The sequence below is a fragment of the Semicossyphus pulcher genome, unplaced genomic scaffold, assembly GCF_022749685.1.
Source record: "Semicossyphus pulcher isolate SPU_LCO1_2020_fin unplaced genomic scaffold, fSemPul1.0.p SCAF_22, whole genome shotgun sequence".
Classification (NCBI taxonomy): Eukaryota; Metazoa; Chordata; class Actinopteri; order Labriformes; family Labridae; genus Semicossyphus; species Semicossyphus pulcher.
Window position 1 is genome coordinate 22,022,646 of NW_027211696.1, and position 20,397 is coordinate 22,043,042.

Consider the following 20,397-nt stretch of genomic DNA (forward strand, 5'->3'; position numbering starts at 1 on the left):
CCCAGGGCATATGTCACACATGTATTCAGATGCTGCTCTTAAAGGGGCAGGACTCAGCATGGTGAACTGTGCTGCATTCAATGACAGATGGGACATTTAGCCCACAGTGCGTGCCTGTGTGTATGTGTGTACATATATACACACACACACACACAGATGTATTTATATTACTGTATATATTTACAAATGTTGTTGCTCCTCTTCATGTGACGAACCTTTGAATGTCTCTCTCTGTTGCTAGGCGACATCAGTCAGTGCACAGTGAGCTGTAACCTGATAGGCTGAGCTGAGAGCAGCTCGTCTTTCTATTGGCTGATCAGGTTTCACTCAGTGTCAGTTTATTGTGAACTTTATGAACATTTTAAACCTGCTGTTCTTTATGATGACTTTAACACACATTCATGTTTATCTTCTGTTGTTAAACTTTCTCTTTGGTTTAGTTAAAGACGTGTAACAAATGTCATCATATATCATATTCTTATATGAGTATTTACATGTGTTGTAATTTCTGTGAAATATCATTTATCATCATTATTTGTTGTGTTATAGTATCATATATAGGCCTTTATATACCTAATATAAAAACTGTTCAAGATAAAAACACATTCAGTGTGTGCGCAGCTGGCCAAGTGAGGCTGAATTATTGATGAAGCGCTCTCTCTCTCTCTCTCTCTCTCTCTCTGAGGCTGAATGACAAGAACGAACAGACAGAAAAGAAGAAAAGAGGGAATAAAGAAGAGAGAAAGCCACAAGAGAAAAGAAGGAAAAGAGAAGTGAAACACAGAAGAAGAAAGAAAAGGAGAGAACAAAAGAGGAAAGGAAGAACAAAACAAGAACTAAGGAGAAAAATCAGCCAAAAAAAACAACAAAAGAAGAACTGGAAATAAAAGACAAAAAGACAGAAAGACGGGAAAAATAAGAAGAAAAGAAGAAGAAGAAAGAAGAGAGAATACATGTTAACAAAGAGGATGAGAGAAGACAGAAAGCTGCAATAAAAGACAGAGAGAAGAAGAGAAGATGTGATGTAAAGAAACAGGAAGAAGAACATCCAGGTGAGTTCCTGTTTCCTTTAAAAATCTAATTTAATCTAATTAATCTAATCTGATATATGTAATCTGAATAATATAATCGGTTTAAAGCTGCTGGGAGGAACTTTGGGTTTGTGTTGATTTTGCCGCCCCCTGTGGACAAAGCCGCACCTCTTATGTCTTTGCTGATTTTGTCCTGTTCATACTTCAGTGGTGGTTTTTATCTAACAGTCTCATCGTGATTTCTTTAACAGTCTAATGTATCACTCACTTTGACAGCACAAAGGCAGCGTGCAGTGAATCACTTCATCTGACACCGAACCATAATTATCTCTGTACTCGTCTGACTGTCCCTTTATTTACAATGTTATTGGAGCCTTTTTTCCCCGTTTGTAAAAACAACTTTATAATTGTTTTTTGATTAACGGTAAGAGAATGTATGTAAGATGTGCTAAATAAATTAAATCAAATCAAATCAACCCCCATTTTAAAAAAACTATATAGAAATAATCAAACTTGTCTCTGATGGTCTGGTTTGCTTTTGTAGCTCATATAGAGTCATCAGAAATCATTTCAGTCTGATTCCATAACCAGTGAAAAACTCCTCACAGGAGCTTTAATGTAATCTGATAATGTAATCTGTTTAAAGTAATCTGATTAATTTAATCTGAGCCTGTAGCTTTAAACAAAAAATATTTCATTTGAATTAATTTCACACATTTGTCTCTGAAAGTAGTAGCATGTGTTCATTGATGGTCCCTTTATAGACGGGAAGTCGTTCCTCATCAGCTCTAATGTGGAAACAAAATGGACGACAATAAAACATGACAACAACTCTTGTACTTAATGTTTGTCTTATTTAAACATTCTTTAATGTTGTTATCGTCTCATCGTCTTTCAGGACAAAATGTCAGATGACAGAACCGAAGATGAAGAAGAAGAGGAAGTGACCTGTCAGCCCCTCCCTCCTCCTCCCTCCACTGTTGCCGTGGAGACGGTGATGTCACTGAGGAGGCAGGACCTGGTGTGCATTGTATGCTTTGGCAGCTATGACCTGACAACCAGATTGCCGCGACGACTGCACTGTGGCCACGCCTTCTGTCAGGCGTGTCTAAAAAGGCTGGACACGGTGATCAATGAGCAGGTAAGTGATGACATCATCAACCCTCACCTGACTAATATGACCTGTGTTTACTACAGACAGGGGTGGTAAAAGTACACATTCTGAAGTCCAGTATAAGTACAGATACTTGTGTAAAAGTACACATACAGGGGTGCTGGTTTAGCTCAGTTGGTAGAGCAGGCGCCCCATATACAGAGGCTACAGTCCTCGTCACAGGTTTGACTCCCGGTCTGCCGATCATTTGGTGCACGTCGTCCCTCACTCTCTCCACCCAAGATTTCCTGTCTATCTTCAGCTGTCCTATATAATAAAGGCAAAAGCCAAAAAAAACCTTTAAAAAAAAGTACACGTACAGATACTCGTGTTAAGTAAAAGTACAGATACTTGTTTAAACTATACGTACATACACTCGTGTTAAGTAAAAGTACAGATACTTGTTTAAACTATACCTACATACACTCGTGTAAAGTATAAGTACAGATACTTGTTTAAACTATACATACAGATACTTGTTTAAACTATACGTACATATACTCGTGTAAAGTATAAGTACAGATACTTGTTTAAACTATACGTACAGATACTTGTGTAAAGTATAAGTACAGATACTTGTTTAAACTATACATACAGATACTTGTTTAAACTATACGTACATATACTCGTGTTAAGTAAACGTACAGATACTTGTTTAAACTATACGTACAGATACTTGTGTAAAGTATAAGTACAGATACTTGTTTAAACTATACATACAGATACTTGTTTAAACTATACGTACATATACTCGTGTAAAGTATAAGTACAGATACTTGTTTAAACTATACGTACAGATACTTGTTTAAACTATACGTACATATACTCGTGTAAAGTATAAGTACAGATACTTGTTTAAACTATACGTACAGATACTTGTTTAAACTATACGTACATATACTCATGTAAAGTATAAGTACAGATACTTGTTTAAACTATACATACAGATACTTGTTTAAACTATACGTACATACACTCGTGTAAAGTATAAGTACAGATACTTGTTTAAACTATACGTACAGATACTTGTTTAAACTATACGTACATATACTCGTGTAAAGTATAAGTACAGATACTTGTTTAAACTATACGTACATACACTCGTGTAAAGTATAAGTACAGATACTCGTGTAAAGTATAAGTACAGATACTAGTTTAAACTATACGTACATATACTCGTGTAAAGTATAAGTACAGATACTAGTTTAAACTATACGTACATATACTCGTGTAAAGTATAAGTACAGATACTCGTGTAAAGTATAAGTACAGATACTAGTTTAAACTATACGTACATATACTTGTTTAAACTATACGTACAGATACTCGTGTAAAGTATAAGTACAGATACTAGTTTAAACTATACGTACAGATACTCGTGTAAAGTATAAGTACAGATACTTGTTTAAACTATACGTACATATACTCGTGTAAAGTATAAGTACAGATACTAGTTTAAACTATACGTACATATACTCGTGTAAAGTATAAGTACAGATACTAGTTTAAACTATACGTACAGATACTCGTGTAAAGTATAAGTACAGATACTAGTTTAAACTATACGTACATATACTCGTGTAAAGTATAAGTACAGATACTAGTTTAAACTATACGTACATATACTCGTGTAAAGTATAAGTACAGATACTCGTGTAAAGTATAAGTACAGATACTAGTTTAAACTATACGTACATATACTTGTTTAAACTATACGTACAGATACTCGTGTAAAGTATAAGTACAGATACTAGTTTAAACTATACGTACAGATACTCGTGTAAAGTATAAGTACAGATACTTGTTTAAACTATACGTACATATACTCGTGTAAAGTATAAGTACAGATACTAGTTTAAACTATACGTACAGATACTCGTGTAAAGTATAAGTACAGATACTTGTTTAAACTATACGTACATATACTCGTGTAAAGTATAAGTACAGATACTAGTTTAAACTATACGTACATATACTCGTGTAAAGTATAAGTACAGATACTAGTTTAAACTATACGTACAGATACTCGTGTAAAGTATAAGTACAGATACTAGTTTAAACTATACGTACATATACTCGTGTAAAGTATAAATACAGATACTAGTTTAAACTATACGTACAGATACTCGTGTAAAGTATAAGTACAGATACTTGTTTAAACTATACGTACATATACTCGTGTAAAGTATAAATACAGATACTAGTTTAAACTATACGTACATACACTCGTGTAAAGTATAAGTACAGATACTAGTTTAAACTATACGTACAGATACTCGTGTAAAGTATAAGTACAGATACTTGTTTAAACTATACGTACATATACTCGTGTAAAGTATAAATACAGATACTAGTTTAAACTATACGTACATACACTCGTGTAAAGTATAAGTACAGATACTTGTTTAAACTATACATACATACACTCGTGTAAAGTATAAGTACAGATACTCGTGTAAAGTATAAGTACAGATACTTGTTTAAACTATACGTACAGATACTCGTGTAAAGTATAAGTACAGATACTCGTGTTAAGTAAACGTACAGATACTTGTTTAAACTAAACGTACAGATACTTGTTTAAACTATACGTACAGATACTCGTGTAAAGTATAAGTACAGATACTTGTTTAAACAATACGTACATACACTCGTGTAAAGTATAAGTACAGATACTCGTGTAAAGTGTACGTCCTGCTGTTAGTAGTGTCCCGCATTCACAGTGCAGCATCCAGGCTCTAAAACATCCTCACAGTATAAAGTAAGACGTGTCCCTCTGAAGGACATTTCTAGCGGCTGTTTCTGCGCTAAGCTAACTGAAGCTAACCTCATATTTGGAGACTATGTGAACTTTAAATAAAAGAATATACTAAAAATAATTTGGCTCCATCCCTTTAGGTGTGGATCCCGTGTCCTCAGTGTCGACAGAACACACCTCGGCCCCGTGGTGGAGCAGCCGGTCTCGACCTGGACTTGGCCTTTTTCCTGGGGGTGAAGGCCCAGCAGACCTGCACCTCCTCCTTCTCCATGTCCTCCTGGAGCTCCACCCAAAGGGAGGGGGCATGGCCTGCAGACACTGGCCGGGATGGGAAGCTGTGGTTGGGGAAGGAGGTGACGGACGACAGCTGGTCGCATGGAGGTCTGGCTGAGCCGCGCTTCCATCGCTACGGCAACTGCTGCCCCCCGCCCTCCTATTGGCTGTGCTGCTGGTTGTGCTGCAGGGGGCGGGGATAAGACTGACCAATGAATGTGCTGCCTGCAGTGTTTGTTGTGAGTGATAAAGTCAAATCTTACTATATTTAAAAAATGCAATAAAAATCTTAAATAAAATTAAAAACAAACATGAACAGATAAAGGAGAATATTTATGTGACTGATAGTTTTTACTGTATTAGCGATAACATTATATATTATGTATTAATATTAGATACAGTATAATCAGGGGTGGAAGAAGGAATCATACACACAGTAGCAATCCAACACTGTAAAAATACTGTTAAAAGCACCATTATTATTAGACTGTGTAAGAGTACATACAGAGTACTTACACATCATTTCAAATCAAAAGCAGCTGAAAAAGAAACATTTATTAATTTTTACATATTTTACAAAAGAAGCAGAACAAACCTCTTCACAGTTTAACACCCACAAATATAATTAACTAATATTAATATGACTGTTTGTTACTGACCAATCACATGCTTCCTGTTCTCTTTCCACCATCAGCTCCTTCAGATGTGTTTGCTAGCTAAATGCTAACAGCTCTGATTGGTTAAATAGAGACAAAAATAAAACCTTTAGAGAACAAGTGAACAATAAAGCTTCAAACATTCAAAATGTTTCAGTGGTTGGACAAACTTTGTGTAAATATGAACTTTAATATTTTAATGAACAATTAAAGTTTGTTAAATTTAATGTAAACGTTCATGTTTTTTTTTGTGAATTCAAAGATTTGAGTTTATTGGTTGTTACTGGGCGAGCGACAGTCAGAATAGAAAAAGAGAGAGAGCGAGAGAGGTCTGGCATTTTCCCCGTCTGAGGCACAAGGCATCCTGGGAGCTTGAGGCATTGTAATAAAAAAACAAAGATGTCTTTCGCTGCTTTTTTGTTTCAGAGAAACGTACCCACGATGCCTTTACTGTAAAAATCTGTCCTTCACAGTCCCTCATCGTCAGGCCCCTCCCCCCAAGTCTGCAGCTTGGCCAATCAGAGGCTGCCAAGCCCCTCCCCAACTCTGATTCGCTGTCCTGGCTGCAGGTTAAAGCTGAAATCTTTTGGAGCCTCGAACAGCAGAACGATGGTGGAGCCCAGGTTAAATTCACCCACCGCCGCCCCTTTCTGTAAGGCCACGCCCCCTCCTTCAGCTGCGACCACGCCCCCCACATCTGCTGCCTTCAACTCCTGGTCGCCAGCACCAACGTAGCTACGGTCATGAAAGGAGCCTTTACTGTAGCGAGGAGCGTTTGTCTGAAGCTCCTGAAGAGGAAACACAACAACTGTTAAATCTACAAACAAATCAATCATATGTATTTATACAGCTCAAATCATGACCAGAGTTATCTCAGGACACGCCAGCAGGTTTCGACCGTACTCTTATTTATGTTTAGAGAGAGATCCAACATGTATATGTATGTATGTAGCAAGTACCCACAAACTTTGTATCTTTACATGGATAAATATATACATCCACACAGTATATATCAGCTTGTTAAGTCTGACGTCTGTGGCGTGAACCCACTTCCGGGTCCAAACGCTCTGTCAGTCGTTGTTTAACAACCTAATTAACACAAGCTTCTTTTTGTTACTGAGGCGTCTTTTAGAGTCAAACAGAAAGTAAACACATTTCATTCTAACAGAGCTGTGAGTGCAGCTCTTCTCCATTGAGGGGCTTGAGGAGGTGAACTAGCTTTTAGCAAGCTAGTGAGATGACTTCTACAGTTGTTATGACATGTTCTGGTTAATGTATTTATCATAAAGACGCCCAGAACTGCTAGAAATCTGTACGTCCATGAAATACAAAGTTCGAACAACCAGGTTTTGGAGGGTGTGTGAGTTATAAGTGATGGGTACCGGGCCGGGGCTAAATTATAAGAGACCGTAGCTCAGATGTGAGCAGGTCTTTTATCGCAGTAAATTATTATCACTATGTAGCCTCCCCCTGCTCTCTGTTCAGGAGCACTTGTAAATAAAAGGTCAATAGGTTATCATACTGAATGTTAGCATGTAGAAAATTTCTCTCAAACAAAGTTAAACAGACTTTGTTTGAATGTAGTCTTCCTGTTTGACTTGTTACATACACGTCAGAGGCACATTAAAAACACGCCAGGGACACGTTACAAATACATCACGTGATGTTACCACTTAACAACTGGATGGATAGAACTTGGAAATGTATAAACCAGTGAAGCCATATTTAGTATCGACTTGATAAACGTGAAAACACTTCATTAAACATGCTGAAAAATAAAACTGTTAAGAAATAACAATAACAAACTCACCTGGTCAAAGTAAACTCTGATGGAGCCCACGTTGGTGGCTCCTACCGCCGTTAATGAGAAGAAGCCATGCTGCCATTGGCCAGTGAGCGCCACTCGCTCGTTAAGGCAGAAGAGCTCTTTGACCAAACGAGCCACGCCTGGATTCACGGACATTAACGAGCCTAACGAGGAGAGAAGACATGAAGAGCAGGTCTATAGCAGGAAGCACACAGGTGAACACAAGGATACGCCCATACCTGGGAAGTGACGCCGAAGCTCCACCCTCCAGTCTGTGGGCGAGTGGAAGCAGTGATAGTCACCTGGTGCCAGGTAGACCACCACGTGGAACAGGTCGTTATCAGGACTTGACAGGAGGAGGTCCCTGAAGGACGACGAGTCTAAAGACAGATACACATGGTCAGGCAGTGGTCAACAAGTCACAAGTCAGGATCAGCAAGTCACAAGTCAGGATCAGTCACAAGTAAGGATCAGCAAGTCACAAGTCAGGATCAGTCACAAGTCAGGACCAAAAAGCCCCAGGTCAGGACTAGTCACAAGTCAAGACCAACAAGTCACAAGTCAGGACCACGCTTGTCACAAGTCAGAATCAACAAGTCACAAGTCAGGACTAGTCACAAGTCAAGACCAACAAGTCACAAGTCAGGACCACGCTTGTCACAAGTCAGAATCAACAAGTCACAAGTCAGGACTAGTCACAAGTCAAGACCAACAAGTCACAAGTCAGGACCACGCTTGTCACAAGTCAGAATCAACAAGTCACAAGTCAGGACTAGTCACAAGTCAAGACCAACAAATCACAAGTCAGGACCACGATTGTCACAAGTCAGGATCAGCAAGTCACAAGTCAGGACCAGTCACAAGTCAGGATCAGCAAGTCACAAGTCAGGACCAGTCACAAGTCAGGACCAACAAGTCACAAATCAGGTTCCACATGGAACAAGTTAGGACCAACAAATCACAAGTCAGGATTCACAAGGCACAAGTCAGGACCAACAAGTCACAAGTCAGGACCAACAAGTCACAAGTCAGGACCAATAAGTCACAAGTCAGGACCAACAAGTCACTAGTCAGGATCAACAACACACAAGTCAGGATCAACAACACACAAGTCAGGATCAACAACACACAAGTCAGAATCAACAAGTCACAACTCAGGATCAACAAGTAACAAGTTTCATTGTTATATTTACTATGACAATGACAATAAAAGGATTGAATTGAAGTCAGGACCAACAAGTCACAAGTCAGGACCAACAACACACAAGTCAGGGACAAAAAGCCCCAGGTCAGGTCTAGTCACAAGTCAGGACCAAACATGACACAAGTCAGGACAAGTCACAAGTCAGGATCAACAATTAACAAGTCAGGACCAACAAGTCACAAGTCAGGATCAACAAATAACAAGTCACAAGTCAGGCCCCACAAGGCACAAGTCAGAACCACCAAGTCACAAGTCAGGACCACCAAGTCACAAGTCAGGACCACCAAGTCACCAGTCAGGATCAACAAGTCACAAGTCAGGCTCAACAACACACAAGTCAGGTTCAACAACACACAAGTCAGGATCAACAAGTCACAAGTCAGGAACAACAAGTCACAAGTCAGGACCAAACATGACACAAGTCAGGACAAGTCTCAAGTCAGGATCAACAATTAACAAGTCAGGACCAACAGGTCACAAGTCAGGATCAACAAATAACAAGTCACAAGTCAGGCCCCACAAGGCACAAGTCAGAACCACCAAGTCACCAGTCAGGATCAACAAGTCACAAGTCAGGCTCAACAACACACAAGTCAGGATCAACAAATCACAAGTCAGGAACAACAAGGCACAAGTCAGGACCAACAAGTAACAAGTCAGAATCAACAAGTCACAAGTCAGGATCAACAACACACAAGTCAGGATCAACAACACACAAGTCAGAATCAACAAGTCACAAGTCAGGACCAACAAGGCACAAGTCAGGATCAACAAATAACAAGTCACAAGTCAGGACCCACAAGGCAAAAGTCAGAACCACCAAGTCACAAGTCAGGACCACCAAGTCACCAGTCAGGATCAACAAGTCACAAGTCAGGCTCAACAACACACAAGTCAGGTTCAACAACACTCAAGTCAGGATCAACAACACACAAGTCAGAATCAACAAGTCACAAGTCAGGATGATCAACAAGTAACAAGTTTCATTGTTATATTTACTATGACAATGACAATAAAAGGATTGAATTGAAGTCAGGACCAACAAGTCACAAGTCAGGACCAACAACACACAAGTCAGGGACAAAAAGCCACAAGTCAGGACCAAAAAGCCCCAGGTCAGGTCTAGTCACAAGTCAGGACCAAACATGACACAAGTCAGGACAAGTCACAAGTCAGGATCAACAATTAACAAGTCGGGACCAACAAGTCACAAGTCAGGATCAACAAATAACAAGTCACAAGTCAGGCCCCACAAGGCACAAGTCAGAACCACCAAGTCACCAGTCAGGATCAACAAGTCACAAGTCAGGCTCAACAACACACAAGTCAGGATCAACAAATCACAAGTCAGGATCCACAAGGCACAAGTCAGGACCAACAAGTAACAAGTCAGAATAAACAAGTCACAAGTCAGGACTAGGTCTTTGCTAAGAGAGAGATAGATTCTACACAGTTTCTTATTCTTGACTTTATTTTTTACAGTGTAAATCTGTGTTGCGTGTTTGTAGTTGAATTTTTTTTTTAGAGTCGACTGACAGATTTAATCATCTAATGATGTATAACTAAATAATTCATTATTGATGAATTGGATGATGGAGGGGGCGTGGCCTCACTGTCGCTCTGCCTCTTCTGTGGACCCAGAAAGCTCTCCAGACTGTAGGTGACCCCCTTCACCTGCTCCACCTCCGAGTTCTTCACCCGACCAAAGTGCAGGATCCTCCCATCAGCAGGAGAGATCTGACCAATGACATGACCGATTCATCAGAGGAGGAAGAGGAGGAGGAGGAGGAGGAGGAGGACAAAGAGAGAGGAGGAGTTACCAGACAGGAGGAGGTGCAGACAGGTCTGACTGCAGGTTTGAGGCGTCGTCTGAAGAACTCTCCCAGGTTCCTGTAGTGATGTAAATCCTCCACGGCAGCCTCCTATTGGTCGACAGAACAACTTAGATTAAATAACCACTCTGCAGCTGTGTGTTCTACACTTCCTGTTCTACACTTCCTGTTGACACTTCCTGTTCTACACTCCCTTTTCTACACTTCCTGTTCTACACTTCCTGTTTTTGATGTCATTAAACAATCAACAGAAACACAATAGCTGTGTCCCAATCCAGGGGCTGCATCCTTCGAAGGAGGCGGTCCACAGAGGATGAGTAATTCAGAGCCTGCATAGATGTTAAGGCCGAACTGAAATGAGACGGACTGGTCTACGGAGGATTTCCTGTTTGCATCACCAGCTGTTCCCGCCCTTACCCTTTCGTCACCAAACGCCGCTCCTATCGCTGCTCTACGATTGAGTTGGAACCAAAACTTTTTACATTTAAAGTGTATTCCTCGGCTGTGTAAGAGTCATCCATCACGTTTGAATTGGTGCGCAATGAATTACGGGATACGTTGGGCCGCGAAGGATGCACCTGATGGATCCTTCGCAGCCCGGGAAAAGGAGGACGTATTTATTGGCTTATCTGAAGGAGCCTTTGAAGTAAGGCAGCCTTCGATGTGCCACTGTGATGCAATCAGCCTTGAAATACGCCCTTCTAAGGCTGCAGCCTTTGGATTGGCACACAGCTAAAGACATATTTTCTGACCTGCATGTTGACTCCAAACGTCCAGATGTAGAGTGAGTACACTGGTTTCCTCAGCCAGGTGGGGAGCTCCACCCCGTTCAGACGCCCCCATGCCCGAGAGAGGAGGCGCGTTGGGAAGGAGCGGTACAAAGCCACCTGCAGCACCAGACATGAAACTACAGGTCAGTTATTATCACCAGGTTTATGATAAAAGATCCCTCTGTCAGGTTATTAATCAGAGATTTATAGTGTTGAAGAAAGAGGAGGAAGAGAAGGATAAAGAGAGTGGAGGAGGAGGTCTGAAGAAAAGGATGAAGAGAAGAAGACCAGAGGGATGTAAGGCATAAAGAGCAGGAGGAGAAAGAGAGAGAGGAGGTGATATCAGTGCTGATAAACTTCATTTAGACTGTAACATACAGACTTTCCAGAGGACACGTGAATGCAGACCAGAGCTGCTGTCTTCACATCACATTAATTGATGTTTCATATCTTAACATCTGGTACCACCTGGTCCAGCTGCTGTCGCTAAGCTAACATTAGCTCGTGGCTGAGTGAGGAGCAGACAGTGCAGAATGGAGGAGGTTATTTAGAGAGCTGCTGTCGGATGTTTGTAAGCATGGGACAGTTTATCATGTTACGCCTGCAGACACAGAGACATGACCGTCTCCCTGATCGAGACCATCAGGAGTCATGGGGTTCCTCAGAGTTCTAGTCTAGATCATAGACTGTATAAAAAGATGGACAACATGACAGCTCCCTAATAGTGAAGCCAAAACATTTTGGGCGCCCCCTGCTGACTGGCTGCAGTATAGCTCATAAAGCCCGCCTCCTCCATGTTAACAGATGGGACATGAGTCAAACTATGAAATCAAAATACACGCCCGATACATTTTTCATTATAGTTAGTTCTTATCCTGCTGATTTACGTCCAAGTGTTCATTTTTCTGACACGTTTATTTTTAATTAGTTATTTGATGCTGTCAAAATGATGATTGACAGCTCTGTTGACAAATTCGGCTCCTGCAGCCGATCAGTTCCAGGTGAGCAGAGCGGAGGACGAACGGTGAGAGGAGACGTAACTAAAACAATCACTACAGTCATTGAAGTTTCCATACCTGTGAACTTTAACCTCAGACCGACACAAGAAGCTGTTCTGCGTGCGGGATCCTTGCTGTAAGTTAAGTGTGTGTTTGGGTTAGTGGAAGTGGCTACGGCCGCTTGCTCGCCGATCTCTACTGCGCAGACTCTGGCTCCGTATGACGTCACCATCGCAAGATGGAGGCGCCTATCACAGGGCTGTTTTGGCATCAATTATGTACAATGGGAGCAGATGGAGACGCGTCGTCCATCTATATATACAGTCACTGGTCTGGATCCATTAAAGTTTACATTCACATGTGAATGAAGTTCTGATCAGACCAAAGGTAAAGCCAATATTTGAGAGGGTTAGACTGATGGATCGTTTGCTTTTTGTATGAATGTTTTTTTGACCATATCTGACGCAACATCAAGAGAATCTGACGGACTTTGTTTACTCAGCAGCTTCTAACAGCTAAATGTTAAACCTGAGAGTCGCTCAGATCTGTGTCCAACTACACGATGATGACATCACACTGTAACAAACACCTGACACTCAGAGAGCTGCTCACCTGACCACTGACAAGACTGAGCTCCAGGTTTCCTACTGAGACCCCCTCACTCATGACCTCACTCATGACCTCACTCATGACCTCACTCATGACCTCACTATGACTTCACATTAGCCTTTTTTACTCTGCGGTTCCGCCTCAGTGCTGTAACGAAGCTCCGTCGTCATTCAGCCTTTGTCATTTTACATTGGACCGAGCAACGGCAGCATTAAGCCGCCCGGTGGGTGTTTTTACAGCCAAGACAGGAAGTGTGATTCAAAACATCTAGCTCAAAGAGGCTGAGAAGCTCAGAGCCATGTGACTGACTGAGGAGAAAGCTACCGAAAAAGGAGAAAACGAATTGATGAAGAAAAGAGGACAATTAAATAATAAACTAAAATTTTTCCTTTGTCCAATCAGAAGAAAGGTGGCAGCCGCTCTTACCCGTTTGGCCAATGGCCGCAGAGCGCTGACAGACAGGATGTAGCACAGGAAGGCGATTGGCCGACGGCGCCAAGGGGCGGGGCGAGACGCACCGCCACTAAGTGCGCCCAGACGGCGACGGAGAGCCAAGCGAGGCACCTGGAGTCTGATTATGGTAACGAGATTCAACGAGATTTCATGAGAGTGTGAATGGGGGGGACAAGAGGAGGGGCGAGGTAAAAAATGAGGGAGACGAAAGAAAACTAAAATATTTAACAAGAAACAACAAAAGAAATAAAAGTTCAGCAAAACACTTCAAAACAAACCAAAGAAGAAATCAAAGACCAAAAAGTATTTTTAAAAAGGTAAAGGAGAAATTAATGTGATGAGGTAAGGAGGGGGCGGGGCCTGCCTGTGTAAGGAGGATGAGGAGGAAGAGCGGATGCTAATGTAGCACACTGTTGCTAACATGCTATGTTGCTGTGAGCTAGTAGGAACGCGAACGTGCTAACACAAATTGCAGAGAAATTAAAAATCAGCAAAAATAAAACGTAGATTTATTCATAATGTAAAGCACAGCTACACACACACACGTACACCTGTATATAATAAACAGGTGCGTATATAAATATAAATTAAATCAATTGAATACAAGAAAATAAATAAATATACATATGTAAAATATAAAATACTTTTTTAATTTGTTCCTAAATTTTATTCATTAAAAAACATTATGAAGTTATTTCAGCACACTTCACATGAACAGACTGACTGAGTGTGTGTGTGTGCGTGTGTGTGTGTGTGTGTGTGTGTGTGTGTGTGTGTGTGTGTGTGTGTGGAACTAACTGGGTTAGCAGGTTAGCACAGGATCAACTGAAAAGAGGCTAACGCAGGCTAAAGCTAAAATAGCTGACCTGTTATGGTAGCCATCGTCATAGAAACCACACACACAAACACACTAATCTGCTCTCTCTCTCTCTCTCTCTCTCTCTGTCTCTCTGTCTCTCTCTCTCTGTCTCTCTCTCTCTCTCTCTCTCTCTCTCTCTCTCTCTCTCTCTCTCTCTCTCTCTCTCTCTCTCTCTCTGTCTCTCTCTCTCTGTCTCTCTCTCTCTCTCTCTCAAGTTTAACTGTATTCCTCCTGGTTTTTTTTCTGTTTGTCAGAAATGTTTGTTTTAATAAAGTTTTGTCATGTATATTTGGTTTGTAGTCTTTCTGTTTGTAGTTTAGTTTGACCTGTTTACTCCTCCCTTCTTCTTCTGCAGTTTCATGTTGGACTGATGCTTACACAGGTGTAACACATTTCATTAAAGTATGAATCATAATGTTAATAAAAGAATAAACAACACTGTTACTAAAGTGTTAATAACAGCATCAGTAGCTGTAAACAGTTGAACCCTTCACTGAACTCTTCTGTCACTGAGTTGTTTAAACAGGAAGTTGTCATCTCTTTTCTGCATCAGTATTTTTCTGCTCCTCTCTTCTTTATCTACAACACCTGAAACACCTGTGCTCTTCCTCTCCCACCTGAATCGTGCTGTCTTCCTCGGGCCTCTTCCTCCATCTTTCTCGCTCTCTCTCTCTGCGTCAGTCGCACGCCCCCGCCTCACCTGCCGCAGCAGGTCGCGCTCCTGACGCTGGCAGCCGCGGGGGAGGAACCTCACCATGAACGGGGGGTTACAGGAGACAACGAGCGGGGAGACGGCAAGGCACACATGCTGACCGTTAGATCACTCAGGTGAGACAGACAAGTGAGGGAGAGAGGAGAGAGAGGGAGGAGTGTTCACTACGAGGAGAGGAGAAGAAGTGAGAGAGAGAGAGAGGAGAGAGAGGGAGGAGTGTTCACTACGAGGAGAGGAGAAGAAGTGAGAGAGAGAGAGAGAGAGAGGGAGGAGTGTTAATCCTGAAGAGCACCTCCCCCCTCTATATATATACTGTACTGTGCTGTGTTTTAGGCAGGTGTGAAAAAATGCTGTAAACTAAGAATGCTTTCAAAAATATAAATAATTGTTTATTTTGATCAATTTACAAAATGATCAGTGAGCGAACAAAAGAAAAATCTAAATCAAATCAGTATTTGGTGTTACTACGCTTTGCTTTCAAACCAGCATCAGTTCTTACAGGTACACCTGCACACAGTCAGGGATGTTGTAGGATTATAGTCAGGTGTATGATCAATCAATTATTCCAGACAGGTGCTAATGATCATCAGTGTCACATGTAGGTTGAAACACAGTCATTAAGTCAAACAGAAACAGCTGTGTAGGAGGCTTAAAACTGGCTGAGGAACAGCCAAACTCTGCTACCAAGGTGAGGAAGTGAGCACAGCAACAAGACACCAGGTAGTTATACTGCATCAGCAAGGTCTCTGCCAGACAAAGATTTCAAAGCTCACTGGGGTTTCAAGATGTGCTGTTCAAGCTCTTTGGAAGAAGCACAAAGAAACGGGCGACGTTGAGGATCGTAGACGCAGTGGTCGGCCGAGGAAACTTAGTGCAGCAGATGAAAAACACATCGAGCTTATTTCCCTTCCAAATGGGAAGATGTCCAGCAGAGCCATCAGCTCAGAACTGGCAGAAACCAGTGGGACCCAGGTACACCCATCTACTGTCCAGAGAAGGCTGGCCACAAGTGGTCTTCATGGAAGAGCTGCAGCCAAAAAGCCTCCGACATGGAAACAAGGCCAAGCCACTCAACGATGCACGAACACATAGGAACTGGGCTGCAGAGAAATGGCAGCAGGTGCTCTGGACTGATGAGTCACAATGTGAAATATTTGGCTGCAGCAGAAGGCAGTTTGTTCGCCGAAGGGCTGGAGAGCGCTACGATAACGAGTGTCTGCAGGCAGCAGTGAAGCATGCTGGAGGTTCCTTCAAGTTTGGGGCTGCATTTCTACAAATGGAGTCGGAGATTTGGTCAGGATTAATGGTGTCCTCAATGCTGAGAAATACAGGCAGATACTTATCCATCATGCAATACCATCAGGGAGGCGTATGATTGGCCCCACATGTATTCTGCAGCAGGACAACGACCCCAAACATGCAGCCAGTGTCATTAAGAACTATCTTCAGCGTGAAGAAGAACAAGAGTTCCTTCAGAAACTGTGTGCAAGTGTACCGAGAAGAACTGATGCTGTTTAGAAGGCAAAGGGTGGTCACACCAGATATTGATCTGATTTAGATTTCTCTTCTGTTCATTCACTGCATTTTGTTCACTGATGGAAAGAAACTATGAACACTTTCTGAAAGCATTCTTGGTTTACAGCATTTCACACTTCGCTTTTCAAACTTTAGCACAGTACTGTACATAGATATAGATATATGTATATAGACTTTTTAAATTATTTGTGTATTACATTTTAGCCTAGTCTACCACTATTATTGGCATTGTAACCATAAGTATGTGTCTGTTGTTGTTGTTGTAAGAACATATGTTCTTGTTGCTCTCTCTGCCTGTCTCTATCCTGCATCTCCTTCTATCCCATGTTCATCCAGTCTCCTCAGATGTTCAACATGAGTCTGGTTCTGCTCGAGGTTTCTGCCTGTTAAAGGAAGTTTTTCTGCCAATGTGCCGAATGTTGCTAAGTGCTACTCATGGTGATTCATGTTGGGCCTCTCTTTAAATGACAGAACAAAAAGTCGGTCTAGACCTGCTCTGTCTGTAAAGTGTCTCGAGATAACTCTGCTTATGATTTGGAGCTATACAAATAACATTTGATTGAATTTGATGGATTACATTTTCAGCATTTATTATATTATCATTGTCAAATCTGCAAACATTTGTATTACTATATATTTTACGTATCTAATTAATCTATAAACTAAATATGAATTAATATTTAATTATTAGGGAAAACATTGCAAACATTACCGAATTGGGCTGAAAACACATGAAGAAAGCAAAGTAAGAGGCTCTTGTCCAATCAGAGCCTCCCTCTGCCCTGCACAGTTACTGAGTGACCAATCAGGACAAGTCCTCAGTGAATGGACCAATCAGGACGCAGGTGGGGCAGTGAAGAGAATTGGCGGGGCCTGGCATCACTGTGACCTTTCACCCAGTGACCCCAGCTAAAGAGGCACCACGCAGGCTAATGCGAACACTTAATTAATTTAACAAACACTTTTGTCCAAAGCGATGTACACCTGAGAGTTAGTAAAACACAAAAAATGATCAAGACAGGAGGGAACAACGTGACTAAGTGCCAACAAACAATGTCGAGTGCGCTCGGTCACAGGTGCCAACAGGCAGGTGAGGTAGCTAACGTGACAAACTGCAAACGCTCAGTAGATCTGCACCTCTAAAAAGTTTGTTGAAAATAACACATAGGGCCTTTCCCCTCCCTCCTCCCTCTCACTCACTGTACAGTAGAAGAAGAATGTGTGGTCGAATTAGAAGAAGAACAGAAGAAGACAGGAGGAGGAAACAAGAAAAACCAAAGAAGGTGAACTCTACTGCACAGCTCCGGCTCCAAAAAACATCACCATCGCAAGATGGCAGCGCTTATCACAGGGGCTATTTTGGCTTCAACTTTGTTCAATGAGAGCACACGGAGTCGTCCATCTTTATATACAGTCATTGACTGTGACGTGTGAGGGTCAGAGGTGCAGTATTGTATTACATGGAAGTATGACCGTGTATACTCTGTGTACTGATTGTGAAAGGTGTCATTTCTCTGACCTGTGTGGGCGTGGCCACAGGGGGTGGAGCTCCATCCTCCTGTGGGCCCCTCCATCTGTAGTGCTGGTAACCAAGGTAACCACCACCTGTCACTAACAGAAGGGGAAGGGGCCGGGGGCGGGGCAGAAAGCCACGACCTGTAAAGAGAGAGGAAATTAATTGTCCTGCTGGTTGCAATAGTTCTCATGGTAACAATGGTTCCACTGGTTCTAATGGTTCCATGGGTTCTAATGGTAACAATGGTTCAACAGGTTCTAATGGTTCTAATGGTTCCAATGGTTACATGGGTTCCAATGGTTCCAATGGTTCCAATAGTTCTAATGGTTCCATGGGTTCTACAGGTTCTAATGGTAACAATGGTTCTATTGGTTCTATGGGTTACAAGGGTTCTAATGTTTCCACTGGTTTCAATGGCTCTAATGGTTCCAAGGGTTCTAATGGTTCCAATGGTTCCACAGGTCCTAATGGTTGTAATGGTTCTACAGGTCCTAATGGTTGTAATGGTTCTAATTGTTTCAATAGTTCTAATGGTTCCACAGGTTCTAATGATTCTAAAGGTTCTAATGGTTCCAATGTTTTAATAGTTCCAATGGTTCTAAAGGTTTTGATGGTTCCAATGGTTCTAAAGGTTCCAATGGTCCTTAAGGTTTTAATAATTCCAATGGTTTCAATGGTTCTAATGGTTCCACAGGTTCCACAGGTCCTAATGGGTGTAATGGTTCTAAAGGTTTTAATGGTTCCAATGGTTCTAAAGGTTTTAATGGTTCCAATGGTTCTAAAGGTTTTAATGGTTCCAATGGTTCCACGGGTCTTAATGGTTGTACTGGTTGTAATGGTTCCACAGGTCTTAATGGCTGCACTGGTTGTAATGGTTGCAATGGTTCCAGTGGTTCCACAGGTCCTGGTTCTACTATGAGTAATACTCAAATTACATGGTGGAGGAACAGGAAGGAGTTAAGCAGGAGGAAGAGGACGTGAAGGAGGTGAGGGAGGAGTAGGTGGAGGTTCAGGGGCAGGAAGAGGTTTAGCAGGAGGAGGAGTTTGCGATTCAGGAGGAGCCTAGGAGAAGGAGGGGGAGGTTCAGGGGTAGGGGGAGGTTTAGTAGGAGGTCAGAAGGAGGAGTATTAGGTTCGGGAGGAGGAGGAGGGGCAGACTGACCTGTGTGGAGGCGGCTCTGTTGGCTGCAGCTCAGAGAAACTCTGAAATAGAAATATTTAATCAGATGAATGTGAGTGTTTTATAATTTTCTTTATCAATATAATAACAATAATGATAATTACATTAATGATAATAATAATTATTAAAATTCAAATTAAAAATTCAAATTATTTCATGGAACTCTATTTTTTTTCTTCCCATCACCATGAGCGACACGATCATGGTAATCTCACCTGTTCACGTGATGAAAACAGGTAAATACCTCGTCTGCCAATGAATGGCGCCTGGTACTCCAATTACAAGCACCTTTAAGAAGAAGCTAAAGACCCAGCTCTTCATGAACACCTCTGACCTTAATGATGTTGATGCTATTGATGATGCTGACTAGGATTTTCATGATGATGATGATGATAATGATGATGACTACACTAATGATGTGGTTATTATGTATTATTATTATTTTTTAAAAACGCCTTACACACTGCCTGTCAGCGCCAGTGTCTGATCACACCTGAAGCTGTGTGTTGGCTCTCACTGACTTCGTTCCCTCCTGTCTCGATCGTTGCTTGTGTTGTGTTAACTCTCAGATGTACGTCGCTTTGGAGAAAAGCGTCTGCTAAATGAAATTGTAACATTGTAAATAAGTAACAACTGAATGAATATACTTGAGCCGATACTTCCATCACTCTTACTAACACTCTCATCACCTATATGACGTCACATTTAACATAATGTTGGCTTTTAGACACGATTAAAGATTAATTTCATATAAAATATGCACACAGGTTGGTGTAATCACGGGTCAACTGTGTCAACACACAACGTCACTACTCTACAAACACGTTATACTGTCGTTAAGTTTCATCCACGCGACCACAAAGATAAAACGTCACTAAGTGATGACTCGATGTTCACTTTTAATTAGGTAAATTTAAATAAAACATAATTACTTCGAAGTGACTCCGCTGCACACCCTCCGCAAGGCCGCCGCCATGTTGGATCAGTGTTCGTGACGAAGGGACGTCATGAGTCAAGAAAAAATGTACTTTGGACACATTTACCCCGAACT

The 20,397-nt window shown here is 41.5% G+C and overlaps 2 protein-coding genes across 4 annotated transcripts; one reads left to right on the forward strand and one right to left on the reverse strand.

Annotated features, from left to right (window-relative positions):
• Positions 1–528: 528 nt before the first annotated feature.
• Positions 529–6,098, forward strand: rnf224 (ring finger protein 224). The gene is made up of 3 exons (XM_069673670.1): positions 529–1,052; positions 1,930–2,172; positions 5,083–6,098. Exons 2-3 carry the CDS (start codon positions 1,936–1,938, stop codon positions 5,416–5,418), a joined length of 573 nt encoding a protein of 190 aa, XP_069529771.1. The 5' UTR covers positions 529–1,052; positions 1,930–1,935; the 3' UTR covers positions 5,419–6,098.
• On the reverse strand, positions 5,559–20,338 carry pisd (phosphatidylserine decarboxylase). Of its 3 annotated transcripts, none has more exons than XM_069673667.1 (9): positions 20,279–20,338; positions 19,329–19,369; positions 18,171–18,307; positions 11,467–11,601; positions 10,703–10,804; positions 10,496–10,619; positions 7,981–8,058; positions 7,682–7,842; positions 5,559–6,659 (listed from the first exon to the last, which is right to left on the reverse strand). In XM_069673667.1, the coding sequence occupies exons 1-9, from the start codon at positions 20,320–20,322 to the stop codon at positions 6,390–6,392; spliced, it is 1,092 nt and encodes a 363-aa protein (XP_069529768.1). In that variant the 5' UTR covers positions 20,323–20,338; the 3' UTR covers positions 5,559–6,389. The 3 variants fall into 3 exon arrangements, with proteins under 3 accessions (XP_069529768.1, XP_069529767.1, XP_069529770.1); XM_069673666.1 differs by having other exon boundaries at positions 7,918–8,058; XM_069673669.1 differs by lacking the exons at positions 18,171–18,307; positions 19,329–19,369; positions 20,279–20,338 and adding exons at positions 13,518–13,655; positions 14,999–15,160 and having other exon boundaries at positions 7,918–8,058.
• Positions 20,339–20,397: the final 59 nt, after the last annotated feature.